This window comes from Bos javanicus, chromosome 29 (assembly GCF_032452875.1).
Source record: "Bos javanicus breed banteng chromosome 29, ARS-OSU_banteng_1.0, whole genome shotgun sequence".
Lineage (NCBI taxonomy): Eukaryota > Metazoa > Chordata > Mammalia > Artiodactyla > Bovidae > Bos > Bos javanicus.
This window is the reverse complement of record NC_083896.1, coordinates 27,745,203-27,772,642: the sequence shown is the minus strand read 5'-3', so window position 1 is coordinate 27,772,642 and position 27,440 is coordinate 27,745,203. Positions and strand designations below refer to the sequence as shown.

Sequence of the window (27,440 nt, the reverse complement as noted above, 5' to 3'; positions counted from 1 at the left end):
TGAATACTATTAGCCTGTTTTCAGACATAATGTTTTCTAATATCTTCTCCTATTCAGTAGACTGAGTTTTTATTTTGCTAAGTTTCTTGTGCTCTACAATGTCTTTTCAATTTCATGCAGTCTCTTCTGCTTAATTTTACTTTTATTTCTTAGGCTGAGGAGACATATCCAAAAAACTTTTTTGATACTGCCATAAACTTTTCTGATATTCACCTTGAGAAAAAGTCATACACCACCCAAAGACAAAGTTTGAAAGTCAACTTTCAAATTAGAGTATTTTCTCCTTTCCATGTTTACTGAAACAAAAACAATGACACAAAGTAGAAGCAAAGTACTACTCTGAACTTAGCTCTCACATCCAGGTCATACATTTTAACAACATGTTATGTGCAGGACTCGATGTGCAAACTAAGAAAAAATTTTTCCAGGAAAATATAATGTGTAATGTTTAGAGAAGTAAAGTGGTTTATACTTAGCAGTCATTATGGAACCTTCCATGTCAGGCATTTAAGGAGATACATTCTTGCTCAAGGAAGATTGAAAAGACAGGAAGAGAAAAATTGTCTGATTCATCCTTCCAATGGCAAGTGGCAAAATAAGACATCCTCAATGACACTATGTCACCCTAATGTTCCATGTTTCATCATCTATAGAGCAGTTTTATATTTCCAGAGGGGAAATATGTTCAAACAGAGAAAAAAAAAAAGCAAGAGGTAATACTTTTTTCTAATAAGTGTTAATAAATGAGAGACAGTGAGAAATTCAACAAATGGTTAGGTAAAAGAGAAGTATGGCTCTACACAGAGTGGAAATAAATTGAGAGACGACTCAGATTTCCTTCTACCTGGTTAAAAAGAAACAAAAAGATTGTCAACAAAATTATTAAATACAGAACCTTTCTGCCCTGTGACCAACTGCACAGAGAGATATTCTATCAATTCAAAATTCTCTCCTACTCAGAGATTTTCTCAGAGCAGCTTTCACATCTTTATTTCTCAAGCTGTAGATTAAAGGTTTCATCATGGCAACACATTGGTGTAAAAGACAGAAGAGATTTATTTCATCCATAGACCCACCAGATGAAGGTTTGAGACACATAAATGTACATGATTCAAAGAAGAGAGAAACAGCAAAGATGTGGGGATAGCAGGTACTGAAGATTTTGGACCTGCTGTCTATGCAGCTGATGTGGAAGATGTTGGTGAGGATGAGACCATAAGAGACAAAGATGGTGAAACTGGGCACAATGATGTTGATGCCCACCACAATGAAAACTACCAGCTCACTGATGTGGCTACCTGTGCAGGAGAGCTTGAGCAGATGAAAGACATCACAGAAATAATGGTTGATGTTGTTTGCATCACAGAAGGTCAGTCTCAGTATGCATTCAGTGTGAACCATGACACCAGAAAATGCCATCAAGTAGGAAATAAGCATAAGGGTGGAACACACTTTAGGGGACATGACAACATTATACAAGAGTGTTTACAGATGACCACATAACAGTAGTAGGCCATTGATGTCAGCAGATAGCATTCAGTAATGATGAAAAAAATGGAAAAAGTAGAGCTGAGTCTTGCATCCCATATAAGAAATAATATTCATCTTTGATAAGAAGTTAATTAGCATTTTGGGTGTAAATACATAAGAATAACAGAGGTATATGAAGGACAAGTTAAAGAGGAAAAAGTCCATGGGGGTGTGTAGGTGTGAATTCGGTGCAATTAGCATTATCAGTCCCAAATTTCCCAGCACAGTGAACATGTACATTCCTAGGAACAGGAAGAACAGAGGGAGTTGGAGATCATGTCAGTCTGTTAATCCCAACAGATTGAATTCGTCACAAAAGAGACATTTCCAGGAGCCATTCTTCTCTAAGGGAATCTATGGATACAGGAGGAAATTGTTCAATTAGAGAACAACTCAGCTCTTCCCACTGTGTCTCATCCTACAAAAGAGTATTTTTGCTGTTGTTGAGTTTCTAAGTCATGTCCGACCCTTTCGTGACTCCATGGACTGGTTCCATGTCCGTGGGATGTCCCAGGCAAGAATACTAGAGTGGGTTGCCATTTCCATCTCTGGGGATCTTCCTGACCCAGAGATTGAGCCTGCATCTCCTGCATTAGAAGATGTATTCTTAGCACTGAGCCACGAGGAAAGTTCAGCACTAAAGAGTACAAACACTGTGGATGCCTGACACTATCCCAACCTAGTCCCATAGAATCTGTCTTCACCTTTGTCATGATATGGAGCTTTTATAAGCTAAATATAGCAAAGGATATCACAAACAGCTTACAGAGGAAAGGCCAGTGCTACCATATGCAAACATACCAGCTGAAAAAACCAAGAGAGAAGAGAGATGGATTAGGACACTATCATTCTACTCTCATCTCAACATTTCCTCATTCACTTGAGGTCTTCCCTCATCAGTAGAACTCCAAGCAGTGACTCTAACAACTAGGTGCTGGCTTCTAATACACATTAGACTTCATATGGTCAGAACCAAGAATTCTGTTTATAATCCAAGAAAATAGTCTATGAGAATTAAGTAACTTCCCTTGTGACAAAGTAAAAGTCATAAACGTAAAAGAGTGAGAGCTTTAATCTCTTAGAGGAAACTTTCTGACTGATATGTTTTGAGCCCACTCATGTTTTGGAACATTCTCTGATCCCTCTCCAACAGATCCCCTGGGATCACTTGAGTCTTAGAACTACACACAATGAGAAAGACTAGGCGTATATTCGGTTCCCCAATTTTCATCTCAAAAAAAGGACAAGGAATAAGTATTGAAAATTGAATTAGGTATGTAAGTTAAATTCAGAAACTTATCCTTCTTAGTTCAGAAAACCACAGTTTCTGAATTTAACTTACATACCTAATTCAATTTTCAATACTTATTCCTTGTCCTTTTTTTGAGGAATAAGTATTGTAAATTGAATTAGGTATGTAAGTTAAATTCAGAAACTTATCCTTCTTAGTTCAGAAAACCACAGTTTCTGAATTTAACTTACATACCTAATTCAATTTTCAATACTTATTCCTTGTCCTTTTTTTGAGGAATAAGTATTGTAAATTGAATTAGGTATGTAAGTTAAATTCAGAAACTTATCCTTCTTAGTTCAGAAAACCACAGAGCTGATTCCCTTATCTGTTGGTATTGGAAATGTAATTTCAGATTCTTGAGGCTTGATTTCCTTGATTCTAAAAGAGACAACCTAGACATATGCTTAGGAAATTTTTATGATCTAGTGTAATTTCTGATTATATTGTCCTTTCAAGCAGTAGAAAGAGTCAAAGCCTTTAATTATTACACTTGCTAGTAATTAGACACAGAAAGATTTAATGTGAGTATAATGATGTAATGCTGTTGGTTAAAAACTGGGTAAAAGCTTTCTAAGTCTCTTCCCTGAGGTGTATATATAGAATAAGGAAATTAAGATCCCTGTGTGTGATCTGCCTTTAATTCTGATGGACCTACTGTTTTAATCACTTTTGCTTTACTCTGGGGACTGTGCCTCCCTCAGGTAGATCCAAAGTGAATTCCCATCTCTTTATTTTCTTCACCTCTGAAGGGAAACCTAGGACACTGCTTCAGTCCCTCTCTGTGCCCATTTCCTAAATGGACATATTTCTGTAAGAGTCTTATTTACAGGTCTCTTTATTTCTTTATCTGAAAATTTTCAAATGAAGCAATTTTGAAGTTTTGCAACAATATGTTCCATATACACGTAAGCATCCTAACTCGATCCCCCTCCTTTTAGTGAGGTCCAAACAGACATAAAGAGCTTCAATTGTTAACAAGAAATGATAATTAAGTTGATTCCTTAGTGTATTGCCAAATGTAAACTTTAGAAGTGCGGATTCATGTTTATGTATGGCAAAACCAATATAATATTGTAAAGTAATTAGCCTCAAATTAAAATAAATAAATTTAAATTAAAAAAATAAACTTCTATATTATTTTATCCACAGTATTCTGATAGAATGAAATCTAATTTGACAGAAAGTTTATTTTTTCTAAAAATGAAACAAATTGCATTTTGAGGCTTCTCAAATGGAAATCTTGTGACCCACTTTAACTATTTTTGGCACATCAAATAATGGTAAAATACAAAACAGAGTGGCTGTACTTCTGTATGCCTTTAAGGGTTCCCAAGTAGTTTAATTATTATTTACTTCTTTAGATACACATTTTTCTCAAAAAGGAAGAGAAATTTATAAAAAGGGGTAAGATGTAAATGAAAAAAAATTTCCAACTGGGTCAACTATTTTTTAAATATAGGCCTTGGTATGTGAAAATAGTATATGTTGATATTGAGATAAAGGGATATGGTATGAGTGCCACTAAAAACGATAAATCAAGAATATAGCAATGAGTTAAAAACTGTAAGTCAATGTTGAACATCAAAAAATACAAAAAAAGCAAGCATATCAATGTTGCTAAATTCATAATATGCAATCCTTCAGAGGAGATTCAGTTCAGTTCAGTTGCTCAGCCATGTCTGACTCTCTGCGACCCCATAAGCTGCAACACGCCAGACCTCCCTGTCCAACACCAACTCCCAGAGCCTACCCAAACTCATGTCCGTTGAGTCAGTGATGCCATCTAACCATCTCATCCTCTGTTGTCCCCTTCTCCTCCTGCCTTCGATCTTTCCCAGCATCAGGATCTTTTCAAATGAGACAGCTCTTCGCATCAGGTGGCCAAAGTATTGGAGTTTCATTTTTAACATCACACCTTCCAATGAACACCCAGGACTGATCTCCTTTAGGATGGACTGGTTGGATCTCATTGCAATCCAAGGGACTCAAGAGTCTTCTACAACACCGCAATTCAAAAGCATCAATTCTTCTGTGCTCAGCCCTCTTTATAGTCCAACTCTCACATCCATACATGACTACTGGAAAAACCATAGCCTTGACTAGATGGGCTTTTGTTGGCAAAGTAATGTCTCTGCTTTTTAATATGCTGTCTTGTTTGGTCATAACTTTTCTTCCAAGGAGTAAGCGTCTTTTAATTTCATGGCTGTATTCACCATCTTCAGTGATTTTGCTGCTGCTGCTGCTAAGTCGCTTCAGTCGTGTCCAACTGTGTGCGACCCCATAGACAGCAGCCCACCAGGCCCCGCCATCCCTGGGATTCTCCAGGCAAGAACACTGGAGTGGGTTGCCATTTCCTCCTCCAATGCATGAAAGTGAAAAGTGAAAGTGAAGTTGCTCAGTCGTGTTTGACTCTTAGTGACCCCATGGACTGCAGCCTACTAGGCTCCTCTGTCCATAGCAGGAGGAGTATTTTCATTTCCTCCGTCCATTTTCTAGGCAAGAGTACTGGTGTGGGTTGCCATTGCCTTCTCAGTGATTTTGGAGCCCCCCAAAATAAAGTCTCTGACTGTTTCCACTGTTTCATCATCTATTTGCCATGAAGTGGTGGGACCAGGGGCCATGATCTTAGTTTTCTGAATGTTGAGCGTTAAGCCAACTTTTTCACTCTCCTCTTTCACTTTCAACAAGAGGCTCTTTAGTTCTTCTTCACTTTCTGCCATAAGGTTAATATCATCTGCATATCTGAGGTTATTGATATTTCTCCCAGCAATCTTGATTCCAGCTTGTGCTTCATCCAGCCCAGCATTTTGCATGATATACTCTGCATGTAAGTTAAATAAGCATGGTGACAATATACAGCCTTGACATATTCCTTTTTCTACTTGGAACCAGTCTGTGGTTCCATGTCCAGTTCTAACCGTTGCTTCCTGACCTGCATATAGGTGTCTCAAGAGGCAAGTCAGGTGGTGTGGTATTCCCATCTCTTTCATAATTTTCCACAGTTGATTGTGATCCACACAGTCAAAGGCTTTGGCATAATCAATAAAGTAGAAATAGATATTTTCCTGGAACGCTCTTGCTTTTTCGATGATCCAGCAGATGTTGGCAATTTGATCTCTGGTTGCTCTGCCTTTTCTAAAACCAGCTTGAACATCTGGAAGTTCACTGTTTATGTTTTGCTGAAGTCTGGCTTGGAGAATTTTGAGCATTACTTTACTAGTGTGTGGGATGAGTGTGATTGAGAGGGAGTTTGAGCATTCTTTGGCATTGCCAAAGAATTTACCAAAATTATAATCAATATATGTACCACATCTTTATCCAATCATCTGTAAATGAACATTTATATTGTTTTCACATCATGTCTATTGTGAATATTGCTGCTTTGAATATAGGAGTACATGTGTCTTTTGGAATTGTAGTTTTGACTGGATATATGTCCACGAATGGGGTTGCTGGATCTAAGGTGATACTTTTGGCACATTTGAATAAAAGCATAGTGGTTTTATTTATTGACAAGAGTGAGGGAAAGAGATTATGATAAGCACTGAGATGTAATATATTGGTTTCTGCAGGCCATTGTAAAACTTGGTACTTTGAGTGAAATTGAATACAGGAATTTATAACACAGTGACATGCTTTAAAAAGATGATCTTGGTTGCTGTGTTGGCAATAGACTGTATGAGGCAATGGATGAATCAAAGATTTAGTTAGGAGGATTTACTTTGTAGTAATACAAGTAAGAAATAACATTTTCTCAAATTTAGGGGGTTGCATCAGATCTGTGTTATATAGTGTAATTATGAATGTATTAAAAGTAGTCATATTTTATTGTATGATGTTTAAAAACTTTTGTTTGGGAAGAGATAACTTAAGCAAACCAGGAGACTAATAATAGATCAGAGAAATATATAGTTTAATGATGATGACAAACATTAGACTAATATCTATTATTGGCAAATTAATAATAATATAAAATGAGTTGAATATACTAGGTCTCCTACCCCATTTGTGGCACACAGCTCCTAAAACCCTTGGAATTCAAGGGATGATAAAGATAAAGGTATGCTTGGTAATGTTAATGAGGTGACTTTGGGGCCTCATCTAAGGTTGCTGACTGGTTGTCAGAAGAACCAACCTTCTTATTAGTGGGTTGGAGCTTCCAGTTTCTTCCTAGAATTTCTAGAATTCCATGTAGGGGAGAAGCACTTAAGATTGGGATCAATCACCAATGGCCAATGATTTAATCAATCATGCCTGTGCAATGAAGCCTCCATTAAACCTCAAATTGATGGGATTCCAAGAGTTTCTGGGTTGGTGAAAAGTGTAGAGATGCTGGGAGAGCTGTGTACCTGAGAAGGGCATGGAAGCTCCATACTTTTTCTGCAGACCTTGCCCTGTTCATCTCTTCTATCCATATGTTCATCTGTATCCTATATCAGATCATTTTATAATAAGCTGGTAAATATAAGTAAACTTTTCTTCTGTTCTGTGAGCCACTCTAGCTGATGAATCGAACTTGAGGAGGGGGTCCATGGGATACATTCTAGGAATTTATCTCATTAAAATAAAAGTACTGGAATATCAAGTGTATGTGCAATATTGAATATTTCAGCATTGCTGTTGGATAGAAATTATGGATCTCTATCAATGGGGAGTGGTTTTATGTATTAGAATATATCCATAACATAGACTTTTAGAGACATTTTGGTATACTTTTGTTAGATGAAAAAAGCAAAGGGTCAAAAATATGAAGTTTGGAATCAATTTTAAAGTCTTTATAGTTGAAATTATTTTTATATCAGTGAGTAGGAAGATATAGAAAGGTGTTTTTGGTTGTAAACATGGATAATTGAGGGTGGACTGATGGATGGGAGATCATACAGGAAAGAGAGTGTTAAGGAAAAGGAAATGATATGCTTTAAAAATATAAAGTATGCATCATATGGTCACTTATGCCATAATGTAAAAACATGTATGTGTGGGAAGATGTGCATGTAATATTTTTTTGTTTTTGTTTTTGTTTTAATATAAATTTATTTTAATTGGAGGCTAATTACTTTACAATATTGTATTGGTTTTGCCATACATCAACATGAATCCACCACGGGTGTACACGTGTTCCCCATCCTAAACCCCCCTCCCACCTCCCTCCCTGTAACATCCCTCTGGGTCATCCCAGTGCCCAAGCATCCTGTATCACGCATCAAACCTGGACTGGCAATTCATTTCATATATGATATTATACATGTTTCAATGCCATTCTCCCAAATCATCCCACCCTCTCCCTCTCCCAGAGTCCAAAAGACTGTTCTATACATCTGTGTCTCTTTTGCTGTCTCGCATACAGGGTTATCATTACCATCTTTCTAAATTCCATATATATGCATTAATATACTGTTTTGGTGTTTTTCTTTCTGGCTTACTTCACTCTGTATAATAGGCTCCAGTTTCATCCACTGCATTAGAACTGATTCAAATGTATTCTTTTTAATGGCTGAGTAATACTCCATTGTGTATATGTACCACAGCTTTCTTAGCCATTCATCTGCTGATGGATATCTAGGTTGCTTCCATGTCCTGGCTATTATAAACAGTGCTGCGATGAACATTGGGGTACACGTGTCTCTTTCTGTTCTGGTTTCCTCAGTGTGTATGCCCAGCAGTGGGGTTTCTGGGTTATAAGGCAGTTCTATTTCCAGTTTTTAAAGGAATTTCCACACTGTTCTCCATAGTGGCTGTACTAGTTTGCATTCTCACCAACAGTATAAGAGGGTTCCCTTTTCTCCACACCCTCTCCAGCATTTATTGCTTGTAGACTTTTCGATAGCAGCCATTCTGACTGGCATGAAATGGTACCTCAGTGTGGTTTCGATTTGCATTTCTCTGATAATGAGTGATGTTGAGCACCTTTTCATGTGTTTGTTAGCCATCTGTATGTCTTCTTTGGAGAAATGTCTGTTTAGTTATTTGGCCCATTTTTTGGGGGGGTCGTTTATTTTTCTGAAATTGAGCTGCAGGGGTTGCTTGTATATTTTTGAGACTAGTTGTTTGTCAGTTGCTTCATTTGCTATTATTTTCTCCCATTCTGAAGGCTGTCTTTTCACCTTGCTTATAGTTTCCTTTGTTGTGCAGAAGCTTTTAATTTTAATTAGGTCCCATTTGTTTATTTTTCCTTTTATTTCTAATATTCTGGGAGGTGGGTCATAGAGGATCCTGCTGTGATTTATGTCAGAGAGTGTTTTGCCTATGTTCTCCACTAGGAGTTTTATAGTTTCTGGTCTTATGTTTAGATCTTTAATCCATTTTGAGTTTATTTTTGTGTATGGTGTTAGAAAGTGGTCTAGTTTCATTCTTTTACAAGTGGTTGACCAGATTTCCTATCACCACTTGTTAAAGAGATTGTCTTTTCTCCATTGTATATTCTTGCCTCCTTTGTCAAAGATAAGGTGTCCATAGGTGCATTGATTTATCTCTGGGCTTTCTATTTTGTTCCATTGATCTATATTTCTGTCTTTGTGCCAGTACCATACTGTCTTGATGACTGTGGCTTTGTAGTAGAGCCTGAAGTCAGGCAGGTTGATTCTTCCAGTTCCATTCTTCTTTCTCAAGATTGCTTTGGCTATTCAAGGTTTTTTGTATTTCCATACAAATTGTGAAATTATTTGCTCTAGCTCTGTGAAAAATACCATTGGTAGCTTGATAGGGATTGCATTGAATCTATAGATTGTTTTGGGTAATATACTCATTTTCACTATATTGATTCTTCTGATCCGTGAACATGGTATATTTCTCCGTCTATTAGTGTCCTCTTTGATTTCTTTCACCAGTGTTTTATAGTTTTCTATATATAGGTCTTTAGTTTCTTTAGGTAGATATATTCCTAAGTATTTTATTCTTTCTGTTGCAATGGTGAATGGAATTGTTTCCTTAATTTCTCTTTCTATTTTCTCATTATTAGTGTATAGGAATGCAAGGGATTTCTGTGTGTTGATTTTATATCCTGCAACTTTACTGTATTCATTGATTAGTTCTAGTAATTTTCTGGTGGAGTCTTTAGGGTTTTCTATGTAGAGGAGCATGTCATCTGCAAACAGTAAGTTTTATTCTTCTTTTCCAATTTGGATTCCTTTTATTTCTTTTTCTGCTCTGATTGCTGTGGCCAAAACTTCCAAAACTATGTTTTATAGTAGTGGTGAAAGTGGGCACCCTTGTCTTGTTCCTGACTTTAGGGGAAATGCTTTCAATTTTTCGCCATCGAGGATAATGTTTGCTGTGGGCTTGTCATATATAGCTTTTATTATGTTGCGGTATGTTCCTTCTATTCCTGCTTTCTGGAGAGTGTTTATTTCTATAGGATTAAAAATATCATTAGCTATGTGTTAGCAATACTACCCCAAAGTCAAAGAAACACTAGAAGAAAGACAAGGGAAGAGAAAATCCCTAATGTGAAATTTTGAATCAAATGTTGAGTTTCCAGCATTTATTGCTTGTGGACGTTCAGGATGGGGAACACGTGTATACCTGTGGCGGATTCATGTTGATACATGGCAAAACCAATACAATATTGTAACAATATTTTTTAACTTTTATTGTAAGGTTAAAAAATAAAATAAAAAAAATTAAAACAAAATATTGAGCCTCCAAAGACACCAGGGTTAAATTATCTTCATAGTGTGTAAACAATTTCCTAAGTGTATTTCCTCGAGGATTTGCATGCAGAGGCTCCTGAGAAAATCTCTTTATCAAATCCCTGAGAACTTGAAACTCAGAATAAAATACATATTATTATTTTGAAAATCAAGAGTGCTGTTTGGATTCCTTTTTGTGATTTAATGATCACCTCTGGGCAAAACCTTAATTAAAAATCATGATCGTCATCTGACTGACTCTCAGAGCAAAAGAAATGCTGAGACTTATAAATGCTCTGAGCCCCTCCATAGGAATGGAGGAGATGAGGTGAGTTCCGTTTTGCTGCCTCTTGCAGCAGAAGATCTCTTCCTCTTTGGAGAGCTATGGTGGAGGGGGAACCACAAAGACAGTTCTGATGCCAGTAGGCAAAGAAGAGTGAGTATTGAATCCTTTTTGTTTTTACATCTTTCACAACCCATAGCCATTGGAAAGTAACAGGTTTTTCTGCTTCCCCCAGTTCTGGCCCTGAGATAGAGACGATTAAGCGGTCTGTGGGAGAGGAAATTAGAAATTAAAGGTAGTGCTGAAATCAGTGGGTTTGCACTGTTACTAAGCTTTGTACCCTTTAGGGAATTTCTTATGCAGGAGACCCAAGTTCTAGGCCAGACTTAATGATTTCCTTGTTGTGTGTGCTTGGGAAGCCAAAGGTTCTCTCTGAGTCTCTGTTTCCCCAACTCTGCTGTGAACATGTGATTATGATCACCCCCTACACAGTGTCCAGTCTGGATTGGTAGCTGGCACAGGGTAGATGAAGTGTGGTGAGTAAATATTAGCAAACACAAATGAACAGGTGAAGGAATAAAATCAGTTAGCGACAAATTGAGGGGAGAAAAGGTGAGAAATGCTTGCTCTTCTTACATTCTCTTGCACTCTTACATTCTCCCAGTATTACTATGCTGATGCCACCCCCCCCCCCCCCCAGGCACTTGCCTTTCTCAGTATGAGCAGAGCCAGATCCATTATTTATTTATTTCTGTAAAATAGTTAAGCCTCAGCAGAGTTTTTGGCCTTCTTGGTTCCTGAATGGACTGGGCATGAGATTGCATGGGGAATCTGAGTTCTGCCTGAAATATGACTCTATTCTCCTATCTTTCAGATCTCACTGGAAGAGAATGGATATTGGAAACAGCTCACTGGTCACTGAGTTTATCCTTGTGGGTTTAACTAAATATCCAGAGATCCAGGTGCCCCTGTTCTTCCTCTTCTTGGGAATTTACATAATCACCATGGCAGGAAACCTGGGCTTGGTCACTCTAATTAGACTGACTTCTCACCTCCACACTCCAATGTACTACTTCCTCTTTAATTTATCCTGTATTGATCTCTGTTACTCTTCTGTCATCACCCCCAAACTGTTGGTAAACTTTCTGTCAAAGAGGAACACCATCTCCTATGCAGGATGCATGACTCAACTGTTTTTCTACTGCTTTTTTGTCAATGCAGAGTGCTATGTACTGACAGTGATGGCCTATGATCACTATGTGGCCATCTGCAAGCCCCTGTTGTACAAGGTCACCATGTCCCCTCAGATCTGCTCTCTAATGGCTGTGATTGTATACTTGGGGGCCTTTATTGCTGCCTGGGCCCACACAGGATGCATGTTGAGGCTGACCTTCTGTGATGCCAATACCATCAACCACTACATGTGTGATATCCTCCCACTCCTGGAGCTTTCCTGCACCAGCACTCACATCAATGAACTGGTGGTTCTCATCATCGTTGGCTTTGATGTTGGTGTGCCTGGCCTCACCGTCACTGTTTCATATGTTTTTATCCTTTCCAGTATCCTCCGCATCAGTTCCACAGAAGGAAGGTCCAAAGCGTTCAGTACTTGTAGTTCACATATAATTGTTGTTTCTGTTTTCTTTGGGTCAGGGGCATTCATGTATCTTCATCCTTCTTCTGTTTTGTCCATGAACCAGAAGAAAGTGTCCACTGTATTCTATACCATTTTGGTGCCTATGCTTAATCCTCTGATCTATAGCTTCAGAAATAAGGAGGTTAAGGTTGCCCTGAAAAGAACCTTAAGTAGAAAAATATTTTTCTGAACTGGAACAGTATTAATCATGATAATAGAATACACCTTTATTTCAAAATCATTTTTTTTTTCTATATAGAGTTCTTTCACACAGGATGGAGTGAGGTATAATAGAAAGACTTTGATTTAGAAGGTTGGGTTGAACACTCTGCAAAGTATGAGTATACTGTTACTTTAGTGTTACTGGGAAGAAATTGATGCAACTTAATATCTGTAGCAAAGAATTGGGGGTCTAACAATTGTGAAATGTATTCCTTCCTTCTTTGTCTTCTTCCTCTATTTCTATCTTCCCTCCCAGTGCTTTCCTCTTAAAAATCAGAATTTCACACCTTTTTAAAGTAAGTTGACTAGTTCATAGCAGATAAGAATGTGCTGATTATGGAAAATTTCTACACAGAAAACAAAGATAGGACTCACATTTGAACTTCAAACCTATGTTTAACTGACTAATATCTCTCTTTGAATGCTCTATAGGCATCTGAACTTATAAGAATCAACTTAATCACAGAAACATCACTAAGCCTACCAAACTCTCTTCTTTTCTTTCGGTCTCTGTCATTGTGAATGGCACCATCCTCTACTTAATTGCTCAAATCCCAAATTGGTATCTTTCTTGATCCCCCTCTCTTTACTTGTCCTCCACACCCAATTTATCAATTACTAACAGTTCTTGTTCTTATGAACATTTCTCATCCAGACACCAGCCTTCCAACTGGCTTCTCCCTTTCTTATCTTTCCCCTTAAAATCCATTCTCCACACTTGCAACCAGAATGCTCTTTCCATACTTCAAATAAGATTACATTTACCTTGGTTTACTCTGTTCACTGGTATTTCTTTCAAGGTAAAACCAAATTCCCACAGTAGGCCAAGCAAGAATCTTTCTGTTTGTACCCTGTTCACCTCTCCAGTCTGATCTTCTGTCACTGCAACTCCTTCCTCCCTGTTTCTTTCCAGTACTCTGCTAAAGTTACATTGAACTTTCCCAAATTAAATAAACTCTTGTTCCTTTGCATTACTTTTCTACAAGCTCTTCTCTTAGTCTGGAACACCCTCATGTACAAAGAGTCCTTTGTCTTACTCAGCCTGTTTATCCTTCAGGTATTAGGTTATCCAGAACTCCAGGAGGTCTTTCCTGGACAAAAAGATGGGTAGATGACCTTCAGGGTATATGCTTACCCTCTCCTGGCACATTCCACTGTACTGGAAGTTCTTTCCTTCTTAAATACTCAATCTAACTCTATGTATTTAATGATAAGAAAACTTTAAGTTATTTATTTGCAGGAAAAAGTTTAGTTAAATACAAGGGGATATGTTATGTAAGACATATGTTTATTTATTCAACTTGGATTTTCAAAAGTGGGATGAGAATCACATGATAACTCATAGAGTGCATAGAGGGTTTCTCTTGTTTTTATTTTTCTACCTTTCTATGAAAACACATTTTTCTCACTGAACAATGAGGCTTCCTCCCTGGTTATATTCAACATGCTTTCTTTTTTATAGCATGCTTTTATTACCTATTTATAATCCACCTTGTTTTCTGTTGATGTTTTAGGTATCAGTTGAATGGAAACCTAATCCACCTTTCAAAGTTTAGGTGCTCTTTTTTGTATTTCACAGATTGTAGCAGTCAGGACTGACATGAAGTAATGAGAGCAATTTTCACAAGTTTTTCTAGTCATCTGATTATCTGTCTTCCCTGTGAGGGAAGGCACCTTGGGTATCTTCTTGATTATATCTCTAGGGCTTAACATAGTGTTGGATGTTTAGTAAAGGCTCAGTAATTATGTCTGGAATAAGTGAATGCTTATATTTGAGTTTAAACTTTGAGTCATAGAGAAGAGATATGTGGGGAGAAGATGAGTCATTCTAATTATTACCACTTCTCCCTCCTAGAACGGTTTTTGTAGCAGTTTACTTCCACACTGCTTTCTCAAAGCACAGGGATGGAAAACAAAGATGCATTTATTTTTATGTAGGTTGTTGTGTGTATTTAATAGTCAGGAAATGAAGGTATGAGTTGGACTGACTCCTAGAAGCCCATTAGGGTGAGCAAGCTCACAGTTTCTGGTTTAGATTTTTACTACCTGGGTTTAAATTTCAGTTTTGCCATTTGCTAAATACATGACTCTGAAAAGTTACTTAACATTTCAGAATATCTGTTTCCTCATTTCCAAAATTAAAAAAATAATAGTACCAATTTAAAAGGACTTTTGTGAAGGTTGTTATTTATTTGCTTGGGATTCAAGCTATAGTAAATGAGGTACAGTCTTGGATTTGACCCTACATAGTAGTATCATTTCATTTTTAGAGCCTTGGTTTAATAATATGAAAAATAAGATGCTTGGCTGGATGATAACATGTGTTTTATTCATTAAAAAATCTTGCAATCACTGCGTCTCAGTTTCTTGACTTATATGCTAAAAGAACTGAACTGAATTAATCATTCTTAACTTGGGTATGTCTTAGAATCATCCAGAATAATAATATTATTATCTTCTCTTCCATTTTAAGACCTACTGTGTCGGAATACATCTGACATCAGGGCTCAAGAATATGCCTTTTAAAATTCTTTTCAAATGATTATATTATTGTTTGGTTAGTTGGTGATTTGGAGCTTTCCACTTCTAATGTTCTGTGATTTTAAAATTGTCTCTGGACAAGGATTTATGTGGGCACATATAAACTTTAATAATAAGCAATTTCATGGTATCAAGAAAGTTAATTATCTATTTCAAGAAGGAAAGAGGAGTCAATAGTATTCAGTGCTGTAGAGAGTTTAGATGGCCTTTGCACTGGGGATCTATAAACTCTGGAAGATAATATTATGGAAATGATAGAAGCAGAAGTCTGATTGCAGTTGATTGACTAGTAGAGGACACGGAGGGAGTAGAACATATTCATAGATTACTCATGTGAGTATTCTTCTAATCTCAGGGTGGGTGCAGAAAAAGAAACTATAAGGAAAACTTTTTCAAAAACTTAGTGAAAACTTCTGTAAATATAAAAATAGACAATAACTTTCACCTTTTGCAATATGCTGAATTAGATACTCTGGTGGACCCCATTTCTACAAAATAGCTAGATATTGCATCAGATATCATATACATCAAATTGTCCAATAAAATATACAGGAAATTGCCAAGGGGAACGGGAACCCACACTTCTTGTATGGCGAGACCGAACTTTTGTGATGCCAATGTTGTCAGCCACCATCTTTGTGATATTCTTCTTCTGCTTCAACTTTCCTGCACCAGTACCTGCAACAGTGAGCTTGTGGTTTGTCTTCTAATAAGATGATCATTTTGGTTCACACTAGCACTACTTTCACCTACACTTTTATCATCTCCAGTACTGTCTCCGTCAGCTCCATGGAGAGTAGAGCTAAAGCTCTGATTCAGGACCTCAGTACCCAAGGTTCCCATATAATGACTCTTTCACTTTTCTTCTGGGCAATAGCATTCATGTACCTCACAGATTCTAATGTAGAGACTATGGGCTGGGGAAATGCGATCTCAGTCTTTCATATAAATGTTGGGCCCATCTTGAACTCCATTGCCTATAGTCAAAGCAATAATGATGTCAATTTTCTATGAAGAAAACTAAGAAGAACAGATTTTCTTGGCAGCAACAGAATTTGTGTGAGGAATTTTTAGGACTGGATTGTTCTGCTGATTTTGTTTGGGTTTCTTCATGGTTGGATCTTCACCATAATCAAATGGAAATGGGATACATTCTCTACTTTAATTCAGACTCTCTTCCTTCCTTTCATCCTTATTTCCTTCATTTTTTTATTTCTATTCTTTCTTCCTTCTCTCTTTCTGAGGTTTCTCAGTATTTCCTCTCATTTCTCCTCTTAGCTTTTACAATTGTAATTATGTAATTGCAACATTAAGGAAAATAGAGAAATTACTATTGCTCTGTCTTTGCTATGTGGAAGGATATCTACTTCTGGGGCAAATATTACAGATTCTGTAATAAATTAATAGAATAATATTACAAAATATCTATCTACACACTAAGGCGGTATGTCTAATATGTTGAGGACTTAGTGATAAGTATGTCTTTGGTGTCAGTAATAGAATTCACATGACAAAGACACAGTTTCAAATTTGCTCACAAAAACAAAAGCAATGAAAAAGAGCTTCTGTGATTTACTACTTTCATTCTTTCCTGGCTTTATTAACATTTGCAAAATTTTTGCCAACTTCTATAAGTCTTTAAATGCTGGAAAGGGTGTGGAGAAAAGGGAATCCTCTTACACCGTTGGTGGGAATGCAAACTAGTACAGCCACTATGGAGAACAGTGTGGAGATTTCTTAAAAAACTGAAAATAGAACTGCCTTATGACCCAGCAATCCCACTGCTGGACATACACACCAAGGAAACTAGAATTGAAAGAGACACGTGTACCCCAATGTTCATCACACCACTGTTTATAATAGCCAGGACATGGAAGCAACCTAGATATCCATCAGCAGATGAATGGATAAGCTGTGGTACATATACACAATGGAGTATTATGCAGCCATTAAAAATAATACATTTGAATTAGTTCTAATGAGGTGGATGAAACTTGAGCTTATTATACAAAATGAAGTAAGCCAGAAAGAAAAACACCAATATAGTATCAGTTCAGTTCAATTGCTCAGTCGTGTCCAACTCTTTGCGACCCCAAGAATCACAGCACTCCAGGCCTCCCTGTCCATCACCAACTCCCGGAGTTAACCCAGACTCACGTCCATCAAGTCAGTGATGCCACCCAGCCATCTCATCCTCTGTCGTCTCCTTCCCCTCCTGCCCCCAATCCCTCCCAGCTTCAGAGTCTTTTCCAATGAGTCAACTCTTCACATGAGGTGGCCAAAGTATTGGAGTTTCAGCCTCAGCATCAGTCCTTCCAAGGAAATCCCAGGGCTGATCTCCTTCAGAATAGACTGGTTGGATCTCCTTGCAGTCCAAGGGACTCTCAAGAGTCTTCTCCAACACCACAGTTCAAAAGCATCAATTCTTTGGCGCTCAGCTTTCTTCACTGTCTCACTCTCACATCCATACATGACCACTGGAAAAACCAGAGCCTTGACTAGATGGACCTTTGTTGGCAAAGTAATGTCTCTGCTTTTCAATATGCTATCTAGGTTGGTCATAACTTTTCTTCCAAGGAGTAAGCATCTTTTAATTTCATGGCTGCAATCACCATCTGCAGTGATTTTGGAGCCCCCCAAAATAAAATCTGACACTGTTTCCACTGTTTCCCCATCTATTTTCCATGAAGTGATGGGACCAGATGCCATGATCTTCATTTTCTGAATGTTGAGCTTTAAGCCAACTTTTTCACTTTCCTCTTTCACTTTCATCAAGAGGCTTTTTAGTTCCTCTTCACTTTCTGCCATAAGGGTGGTGTCCTCTGCGTATCTGAGGTGATTGATATTTCTCCCAGCAATCTTGATTTCAGCTTGTGCTTCTTCCAGGCCAACGTTTTTCATGATGTACTCTGCATATAAGTTAAATAAGCAGGGTGACAATATACAGCCTTGACGTCCTCCTTTTCCTATTTGGAACCAATCTGTTGTTCCATGTCCAGTTCTAACTGTTGCTTCCTGACCTGCATACAAATTTCTCAAGAAGCAGTTCAGGTGGTCTGGTATTCCCATCTCTTTCAGAATTTTCCACAGTTTATTGTGATCCACACAGTCAAAGGCTTTGGCATAGTCAATAAAACAGAAATAGATGTTTTTCTGGAACTCTCTTGCTTTTTCCATGATCCAGCAGATGTTGGCAATACGATCTCTGGTTCCTCTGCCTTTTCCAAAACCAGCTTGAACATTGGAAGTTCACGGTTCACGTACTGCTGAAGCTTGGCTTAGAGAATTTGAGCATTACTTTACTAGCGTGTGAGATGAGTGCAATTGCGTGGTAGTTTGAGCATTCTTTGCCATTGCCTTTCTTTGGGACTGGAATGAAAACTGACCTTTTCCAGTCCTGTGGCTACTGCTGAGTTTTCCAAATTTGCTGGCATACTGAGTGCAGCACTTTCACACCATCATCTCTCAGGATTTGAAATGGCTCAACTGGAATTCTATCACCTCCACTAGCTTTGTTCGTAGTGATGCTTTCTAAGGCCCACTTGACTTCGCATTCCAGGAGATTTGGCTCTAGGTGAGTGATCACACCATAGTTATTATCTGGGTCATGAAGCTCTTTTTTTGTACAGTTCTTCTGTATATTCTTGCCACCTCTTAATATCTTCTGCTTCTGTTATGTCCATACCATTTCTGTCCTTTATCGAGCCCAAAGTGAAGTGAAGTGAAGTGAAGTCACTCAGTCGTGTCCGACTCTTTGCGACCCCAAGGACTGTAGCCTACCAGGCTTCTCTGTCCATGGGATTTTTCAGGCAAGAGTACTGGAGTGGGTTGCCATTTCCTTCTCCAGGGCATCTTCCCGACCCAGGGATCGAACCCAGGTCTCCCGAATTGCAAGCAGACCCTTTACCCTCTGAGCCACCAGGGAAGCCTATTGAGCCCATCTTTGCATGAAATGTTCCCTTGGTATCTCTAATTTTCTTGAAGAGGTCTCTAGTCTTTCCCATTCTGTTGTTTTCCTCTATTTCTCTGCATTGACCGCTGAGGAAGGCTTTCTTATCTCTCTTTGATATTCTTTGGAACTGAGCATTCAAATGGGTATATCTTTCCTTTTCTCCTTTGCTTTTCACTTCTCTTCACAACTATTTTTAAGGCCTCCTCAGATAGCCATTTTGCTTTTTTGCATTTCTTTTCCATGGGGATGTTATTGATCCCTGTCTCCTGTACAATGTCACGAACCTCATTCCATAGCTCATCAGGCACTCTGTCTATCAGATCTAGTCCCTTGAATCTATTTCTCACTTCCACTGTAAAATCATAAGGGATTTGATTTAGGTCATACCTGAATGGTCTAGTGGTTTTCCCTACTTCTTCAATTTCAGTCTGAATTTGGCAATAAGGAGTTCATGATCTGAGCCACAGTCAGCTCCTGGTCTTTTTTTGCTGACTGTATAGAGTTTGCATCTGTGGCTGCAAAGAATAAAATCAATCTGATTTCGGTGTTGACCATCTGGTGATGTCCATGTGTAGAGTCTTCTCTTGTGTTGTTGGAAGAGGGTGTTTGCTATGACCAGTGCGTTCTCTTGGCAAAACTCTATTAGCCTTTGCCCTGCTTCATTCCATACTCCAAGGCTCAGTTTGCTTGTTACTCCACGTATTTCTTGACTTCCTACTTTTGCATTCCAGTCCCCTATAATGAAAAGGACATCTTTTTCGGGTGTTAGTTCTAAAAGGTGTTTTAGGTCTTCATAGAACCATTCAACTTCAGCTTCTTTAGCATTACTGCTTGGGGCATAGGCTTGGATCACCGTGATAGTGAATGGTTTGCCTTGGAAACAAACAGACATCATTCTTTCGTTTTTGAGATTGCATTTCAGACTCTTTTGTTGACCATGATGGCTACTCCATTTCTTCTAAAGGATTCCTGCCCACAGTATTTGATATAATGGTCATCTGAGTTAAATTCACCCATTCAGTCCATTTTAGTTTGCTGATTCCTAGAAAGTTGAAGTTCACTCTTGCCATCTCCTGTTTGACCACTTCCAATTTGCCTTGATTCATGGACCTAACATTTCAGGTTCCTATGCAATATTGCTCTTTACAGCATCGGACCTTGCTTCTATCACCAGTCACATCCACAACTGGGTATTGTTTTTGCTTTGGCTCCATCAGTTCATTCTTTGTGGAGTTATTTCTCCACTGATCTCCAGTAGCATATTGGGCACCTGCCGACCTGGGGAGTTCCTCTGTCAGTATCCTATCACTTTGCCTTTTCATACTGTTCATGGGGTTCTCAAGGCAAGAATACTGAAGTGGTTTGCCATTCCCTTCCGCAGTGGACCACATTCTGTCAGACCTCTCCACCATGACCCGTATGTCTTCGGTGGCCCCACATGGCCTGGCTTAGTTTCATTGAGTTAGACAAGCTGTGGTCCATGTGATCAGATTGACTAGATTTCTGTGAGTATGATTTCAGTGTGTCTGCCCTCTGATGCCCTCTTGCAACACCTACCATCTTGTTTGGGTTTGTTTTACCTTGGACGTGGGATATCTCTTCATGGCTGCTCCAGAAAAGCACAGCCGCTGCTTTTTATCTTGGGTGAGGGGTATCTCCTCACAGCCGCCCCTCTTGACCTTGAATGTGGAGTAGCTCCTCTCGGCCCTCCTGCGCCCATTGCTAACACAGCTCCTTCTTAAATCTGAGTTCTGACTTTCTCTTATTCACAGCCTCTAATAGCCTCAAACTCTTGACAATTCTTCCAAAGCCACTGTAGAAATGCCTGGAATCTCCTGACTGCTTTGCTTTTTAAATTATAATTTAAAAAGTATTTGCTTTTCATGGTTAAAGAGAGTGCCCTTCTTGATGAGACCCTAGAACAAACTCTGGTTTTCTCAGTGAATACACTCCTCTACTTTCATTTTGTGGATAAGGGTGCCTGTTACTTTGAGCAACATTGGCATATACATGTAAAGTAAACTCAGAACATATTTTGTAAGTGTAAGAAATCACAAATGGTAACCCAGTGGTATAAAGTTTTCAGATCTCTGTACAAGTCTTTATCTTCATAGCTACTCTTTTTCTAGTTGAGGAAACAAAGATTCAGAGAGGGCAAATGACTTGCTTTAGTCACACAAACTCTATACAAAGTGCTCTTAGCCCATTCTTCAGACTCTGTGTGTTATTATACAATCATAGTATTTAAGATTTGAAATTGACAAAGATTTTGTTCTAAGTCATACAGATGTTTTATAACATTTGCTTTGGATAAAGAAACAAACAGGAATATCTTCTTTTCACAATATTTGAATTCTATGAAGAATTAAGCTTCATTCTCTACTCAAAAGATTAAACCTTATGAATTATACTTTCTTGACAAAAATACCCACTTCATCAGATCCCAAAGGGACAGAATCTGCTTTCCCAATATTATTTGAGATTTGGGTATCAAGCCAATTTTTTTCTTCTCTCAAAGTTACATCGTAGAAAGAATAAGAACAGGATTTCCCCCATAACTATAGCTCTATTCCAGATCCTGCAACAAATTAGTTCAGGAAAATATTATTAGTGTTATGTTATCTTTCAGTGAGAGAAAATAGCAAACCAACATCTGCCCTAGATTGTCCTACATTAAAAAATTAGGACTTTGCAAGAAGAGTTTTCTTAGATTTGTATTGTTAAAGAAACAAAACTTTAGAATTAAAAAAAATTAATTAGGCATACAGACACATACACATAGACATATACATATGCAAACAGTACAGTCCATAGAATTCTCCATGCCAGAATACAGGAGTGGGTAGCCTTTCCCTTCTCCAGGGGATCTTCTCAACCCAGGGATGGAACCCAGGTCTCCCACATTGCAGGTAGATTCTTTGCCAGCTGAGCCACAAGGGAAGCCCCCACTTATACTGTTCAGTTCATTTTAGTTCCATTGCTTAGTCATGTCTGGCTCTTTGTGACCCCATGGACTGCAGCATGCCAGGCCTCCCCGTCCATCACCAACTCCTGGAGTTTACTCAAACTCACGTCCATTGAGTCAGTGATGCCATCCAACCATCTCATCCTCTGTTGTTCCCTTCTCCTCCCGCCTTCAATCTTTCCCAGCATCAAGGTCTTTTCAAATAGTTTTCTGGAGGTCTCCTTTTTTGCTGTTAAGCTTCTCTACTTGCTATCCTGAACCTTCTTTCTCGTGTCTCCCCTCCTCTTTTAAAATTCTACCTTCATTCTGATCATGGAGAATGTTTGTTAGAAGTATTTCATAAGGAAAATAATAACAGGGCACTAAGAGAAACCTAAGTGGATTGGCAAAGGGATAAATTTTATTAAATGACATTGTGACATTTATATTAGTGTCTTCAAGGTATTTTGGGCTTCCCTGATTGCTCAGTTGGTAAAGAATCTGCCTGTAATGCAGGAGACCCCATTGGATTCCTGGGTTAGGAAGATCCGCTTGGAGAAGGGATAGGCTACCCACTCCAGTATTCTTGGGCTTCCCTTGTGGCTCAGCTGGTAAAGAATCCGCCAGCAATGAGGGACATCTGCATTCGATCCCTGTGCTTGGAAGATCCCCTGGAGAAGGGAAAGGCTACCCACTCCAGTATCCTGGCCTAGAGAAATCCATGAAATACAGTCCCTGGGGTCACAAAGGGGACATGACTGAGCAACTTTCACTTTCACTTTTCAAGGTATTTTTACTTACATTAAGTTTCTTAGCAAATTGTAAGTCACTAGATGGAGAAGGAAATGGTAACCCACTCCAGTATTCTTGCCTGGAGAATCCCAGGGACGGGGGAGCCTGGTGGGCTGCTGTCTATGGGGTCGCACAGAGTCGGACACGACCGAAGCGACTTAGCAGCAGCAGCAGCAGATCAATATCTCCAAATAAGTTAAGAGTTACTGCATATATATTGCTTTTCTTATTCTACTGGACTCCATCAAAGCATAATCTAATAATGGGCTTTGTTTACTTGACAGATCAGCAACTTGAGTCTCAACATCAACAGGAATATTTCGACAGGGAGATAAATCATTTTTGGTTCTGACCTCTGGACAACCTTTCCTACTGGTAATAATTTTAGTATTATTTTGGATTAAAAAAGGAATTTTAGTCAGTTTATGTGTGCACCTATTAAAAAACGGTGGTACTCAACCTAAAAGGAATATTGGTCTGAATGCCAAAAACCTCCACGTTAGTCTTAATTCTGTTCAGACAAATTCAGAGCGTCTACTTGGAGATGCTTGAATTTCATGGTCTTTGCTAATCTGGTTACCTTGAGCTTTACCCTGGCAACTCTGATTCTCTTTTTTTTAAAGGTTTATCTAATTTTCTCAATTCAGAAACATTTTTTTTCTCATATGTTTTTTTATTTTTATTTTCCGTTGTTGTTTACTACAGGGTATTAAATATAGTTCCCTGTGCTATACAGTATGGCCTTGTTGTTATTCTATTTTTTATTTAATAGTGAATGTCTGCTATCCCAAACTCCTAATTTATCCCTCCCCTACCTCCTTCCCCTTTGGAACCACAAGTTTGTTTTCTGTCTGGAGTGTGTTTACGTCTCACAAATAAGTTCATTTGTGTCATACTTTAGGTTCCACATCTAAGCGATTTCAAAACATATTTATTCTCATGTGCTCTCAAAGATAATGACCCTGTGTAATTAAGCCTTTTAATCAACACATATATTGAGCACCCTCAGCATGTTGTGGAAAGTAGATAGAGAAAATAAATTAAAACAAAGTTTCATAAATTTTTGTTTGTGACGAAACAGAATTTGTTTTTATTTTTCATGCAAAATAAAATCAAATTCTGTGTCACTCTATGTACAGATTTTTTTCTCCATTGATTTTATTTTCATTCAATGGAAAGTTATTAAGCTTGATTCCTTTAGGTAATAAAGAATGCATGCACTGAAAGCAGGAATCACTTTCCCCTGATTCATCTTTAGGGGAAACTAAGTCAGTGAAGGAGAAACCCCCAGTTCTGATATAACAGCTTTGAGAGAGAAAGTTCAGTGCAAGTTTGGCCTCTGATTATGGACAGCAGGTAAGAGCCAGGATGAAACACTGATTTGCTGATGGCTCAGGAAATATTGCCTGGAGAATCCCATGGATGGAGAGGCCTGGTAGGCTGCAGTCCATGGGGTCGCTAAGAGTCGCACACGACTGAACAACTTCACTTTCACTTTTCACTTTCATTCATTGGAAAAGAAAATGGCAACCCACTCCAGTGTTCTTGCCTGGAGAATCCCAGGGACAGGGGAGCCTGGTGGGCTGCCATCTATGGGGTCACACAGAGTCAGACACAACTGAAGTGACTTAGCAGCAGCAGCAGCAGCAGCAGGAAATATACCCGAAAGCTAATCTTACTTCTTTGCTGTTTCTTGAACAAGAAAGTTTTAAAATATAGTCTAAGAACAGCCTTTGGCACCATATTTCTGGTAATGACATCTGCTGACAGAAGATGAAAAAGTTTTCCTGGCTTAACTAAAGTCTTCCATCCAGAGAACAATAGAGAGATAAGTGGGAGTCTGAATTCATTAAAGCCATTGATTGAATTTCTTTTTGTATAATAAGCAATCTCTTTAATAAGTTTGTTATGTTTCTAAATTCCCTGTTTTAAAGAATATTATGAGAGGGTGGGATGATTTGGGAGAATGGCATTGAAATATGTATAATATCACATGTGAAACGAGTTGCCAGTTCAGGTTTGATGCATGATACTGGATGCTTGGGGCTGGTGCACTGGGACGACCCAGAGGGATGGTATGAGGAGGGGGGAGGGAGGAGGGTTCAGGATGAGGAACACATGTATACCTGTGGCAGATTCATTTTGATATATGGCAAAACCAATACAATATTGTAAAGTTAAATAAAATAAAATTTAAAAAAATAAAATTAACTATTAAAAAAATAAAGAATATTATGCTGACTTATATAGATGGGTTGAGAAATCCAAAAAATAATAACTTTTATTTCATTAGAGCTAGATTAGAAGCCATGTTTCAACCATAATTGAAGGTTCTATTCATATATGTCAGAGAAAGGGATGAGCAATATTCCTTTAAGGATACTAAAGAAAAAATAATTAGGTCTTGAAAGTTTGTACTTTTTTTCCCCCCCCAAAGTGAGGTACTTATTGGCTTAAGCCTAGGAGTTAAATGAAAAAACTATGAATTATAGGGGGTTATTTGAGTGTTGGGTAGAACCAAGGCTCTGGGCTATACTTCTAGTCTTTGTCTTTGAGTATTTATTTGTTTTTGTTTTTTGGTAGATTATTATGCCTTTTTAATTATTGTTTTTTAATTGGAGGATAATTGCTTTACAATATTGTGCTGGCTTCTGCCATAAGACAAATTGAATCAGTGATAGTTACATGTTTATCCCATCCCTCTTGAGACTCCTTCCCATTCCAATACTTTAGGTCATCACAGAGTGCCAGGCTGAGCTCTACAATGCTGGCTATACTAACTGAGAAAGTAGCATTGACATATATACACAACCATGTGTAAAATGGATAGCTTCCCACTAGCTATCTATTGTACACATGAAAGCAAAAATCGCTCAGTCATGTCTGACTCTTTGCAATCCCATGGACTAGACAGTCTATGGAATTCTCCAGGCCAGAAGGGAGTGGGTAGCCATTCCCTTCTCCAGGCGATCTTCCCAAGCCAGGGATCGAACCCAGGTCTCCCACATTGCAGGCAGATTCTTCATCAGATGAGCCATCAGGGAAGCCCATTTTACACATGGTATTGTATATATGCCAGTGTTACTTTCTCAATTCATCCCACCCTCTGCTTCCCCAGCTGTGTCCACAAGTCCACTTTTTATGTCTGCATCTCTACTCCTGCCCTGCAAATAGGTTCATCATTACCGCGTCCTTGAGCTTTTAAGAGATCACTGGAAAGATGAAGACAAGGGACAGATGAAAGATGGACCCAATCAAGACAGGACCTGTCATGCTGCTTTGGGAATCAGAAAATAACTCGAATGCACCTATTTTGTCTCACTTCTTTCTGCAGATAATATTTTGTAAGGAATGACTAAACCATTCTTCAGGGAGTGAATTTATCCTTGAAGGGATAACAAAATGCCCAGAGCTTCAATTGCCACTCTTCCTCCTGTTCCTTGGAATATATGTTGTCACAGTGGTGGGGAACCTGGGCATGATCCTCTTAATCTGTATCAGTTCTCAACTTCACTCTCCAATGTACTATTTTCTCAGACATTTGTTATTCACTGATCTCTGCTACTCCTCTGTCATTACTCCAAAGATGCTGGTGAACTTTGTGTTAGAGAAGAATATTATTTCCTTCCTGGAATGCATGGCCCAGCTTTACTTCTTCCTTATTTTTGTAATAGTAGAAGGTTATCTTCTCACTGCCATGGTGTATGTTCATTATGTTGCAATCTGCAGCCCACTGTTTTACAATATTATCATGTCCCATAGGGTCTGTTCCATAATGATGGGTGTAGTATATTCACTGGGCTTGTTTGGGGCCACAGTTGATACTACCCGCATGTCAATGTTGTCCTTCTGTGGGTCTCATATTATCAGTCATTATTTTTGTGATATTTTTTCCTTTGTTCAGTCTCTCTTGCTCTAGCACCCACATTAATGAGATAGTGTCATTTATCATCTGAGGAGTTAATACCTTGTCACTGATACTGGCTGTACTCATCTCTTATTCTTTCATCCTCTCTAGCATCCTCTGTATTCACTCAAGGGATGGTTGAAAACCTTTGGCACTTGTAGGTCTCATCTCATGGCTGTGGGTGTCTTTTTAGGGTCTATAACATTTATGCACTTCAGTTCCCCTTGTAGCAATACCATGGAGCAGGAGAATGTGTTCTCCATGTTCTACACCACCGTGATCCCTGTGCTGAACCCCTTGATCTACAACTTAAGGAACAAGGACGTGAAGAATGCACTGAGGAAGTTGCTTGGGGAAAAGTAGTCACCCCAACAGAGGAGATTTTCACAGAGAGGATGATGAAGTGAACCAAATGAAAAGTTTTCATGAGCTCTGTGTTATTTCTTTCTGTCCTGTAGAGACAAAATTCACTGTTAATTATGAAATATATATTTGTACTTGAGAATGTTTGAGGCATTTTGGTCATTTTTTATCAAACAATAAGTAATAGCCAATATAATCTTTGGAAATTTTACTTGTATTCTAGGAATAGGATTTAACAGAAGAGGGAGGGCACATGAACAACAAAAACAAAAAAGAATTTGTTGAAGATATTAATTTTGAAAGTGCTTGATAAATAAGGAATGGATTTAGGGTTGTCTTTGAAAAGAG

General features: G+C 38.4%; 1 protein-coding gene and 2 pseudogenes across 1 annotated transcript; 2 read left to right on the top strand and 1 right to left on the bottom strand.

The window, feature by feature from the left end:
• Positions 1-939: 939 nt before the first annotated feature.
• Positions 940-7,239, bottom strand: LOC133240969 (olfactory receptor 8B3-like; annotated as a pseudogene).
• A 4,278-nt stretch (positions 7,240-11,517) lies between these two features.
• LOC133241809 (olfactory receptor 8B8-like) lies at positions 11,518-12,561 on the top strand. The gene has a single exon (XM_061407727.1). It carries the CDS (start codon positions 11,548-11,550, stop codon positions 12,559-12,561), a length of 1,014 nt encoding a protein of 337 aa, XP_061263711.1. The 5' UTR covers positions 11,518-11,547.
• Positions 12,562-26,177: 13,616 nt separating this feature from the next.
• LOC133240968 (olfactory receptor 8D2-like) lies at positions 26,178-27,092 on the top strand (annotated as a pseudogene).
• Positions 27,093-27,440: the final 348 nt, after the last annotated feature.

What these genes read in the sequence shown, in the direction of transcription:
- LOC133241809 (XM_061407727.1), top strand. Translation starts at nt 11,548, where the DNA reads ATGAGATTGCATGGGGAATCTGAGTTCTGCCTGAAATATGACTCTATT.